General features: G+C 33.7%; 1 protein-coding gene across 1 annotated transcript; it reads right to left on the bottom strand.

Annotated features, from left to right (window-relative positions):
* Positions 1-130: 130 nt before the first annotated feature.
* On the bottom strand, positions 131-491 carry Phum_PHUM597310 (bitesize isoform, putative; the record flags this gene model as incomplete). The annotated part of the gene is made up of 2 exons (XM_002432647.1): positions 131-319; positions 468-491. The coding sequence occupies 2 exons, from the start codon at positions 489-491 to the stop codon at positions 131-133; spliced, it is 213 nt and encodes a 70-aa protein (XP_002432692.1).
* Between the last annotated feature and the right edge of the window lie 739 nt (positions 492-1,230).

Here is a 1,230-nt window from a genome sequence, read left to right as displayed (position 1 = left end):
ATAATAATGCGTTTTTATTTTAATCGTGCAGAATTCTTTTGAGGTGACCACACCGAATAACGCCACATTTCATACCCCCCGGAAGTGGGAGAGAGAATTAAAAAGGCGGGAAAAAAATTTCAAATTTTCCTTACGGGTCAGAACGATTTCTTTTCGCATCTACGGCTGCCAAATCCTTGCACTGTTTCACGTGAATTTCCAAATCTCCCGCTTTGTAATTGTACTGAAGACCGAATTCAACCTCTCCCCTAACCGGTACCGAACAGGATCGTCCTTCTCCGGCTCCGGAATAAACGCTCGCCATGGAATCGCTCCTCGCCTGAAAAAAACAAAAAAAATTTAAACATTTGTAATGGGTACATCGATGGTATCATTTTTAAACAAGACCGACAAACAAACAAACAAACAACCGAACAAACGATACGTTTTCTTTTTTCGCACGCCATATAAAATCCCCTTCAAAAAACAAAAAAATACCAAAAATGATTCATATACTTGTTCATTCACGTGCCCATGGACTCAATAAATAAAAAATCATTTTTCAACCTTTAAACAAACAACAAACACAACAACCACACACAAACGACTAACCTTTTCTTCGTGAACAAATAATAATAATAATAACAAAAATTGGGTATTTAATGATTTCATTATTATTATTATTATTATTATTATTATTATTATTAATAATTTTGGAACGTTTTCTTTATTTTTCGTTACGTTTTCAATCCCCGAAAAAAAATTAATAATAATAATAATAATTATAAACAGGACGTTGAAGGAGAATGAGAAGGAGAGAGTGGGAAAGATAGAGAGAGAGAGAGAGAGAGAGAGATCAAATTCTCATCAACTCTCATTTTCTGTTAAATGGGGGAATCATTTCCTGCCTACGTACAAAACGACCGTGGCATTGAACGTCAACACAAACAAACAAAGTAAAAAAATAACATTCTTACGCGAGCAACAAGAAGAAGAAGAAGAAGAAGGAAGAAAAGAATCAAAAGAGGAAAGAAAAACTCAAAGAAATTAAAAAGACGAAGGAGAAGAAGAAGAAGAAGAAGAAGAAGAGGAACTAGGAAGTAATGATATGGTCAAAAGAGAAGGTCAAAAACTTAATAAAAAAAAAACAAAAATATCACGAGCGATTAAGTTGGTATTGTGTAAACGTTTTTCCATTTTCTTTCCTTTTCTTCTTTTCCTTTTTCTTCTTTCCTTTTTTCCTTTTCCTTT

Source organism: Pediculus humanus, genomic scaffold, assembly GCF_000006295.1.
Source record: "Pediculus humanus corporis 1103172108315 genomic scaffold, whole genome shotgun sequence".
NCBI lineage: Eukaryota > Metazoa > Arthropoda > Insecta > Psocodea > Pediculidae > Pediculus > Pediculus humanus.
Note: the sequence above shows the minus strand (reverse complement) of the source record. Positions and strands in the feature narration are given on the sequence as shown.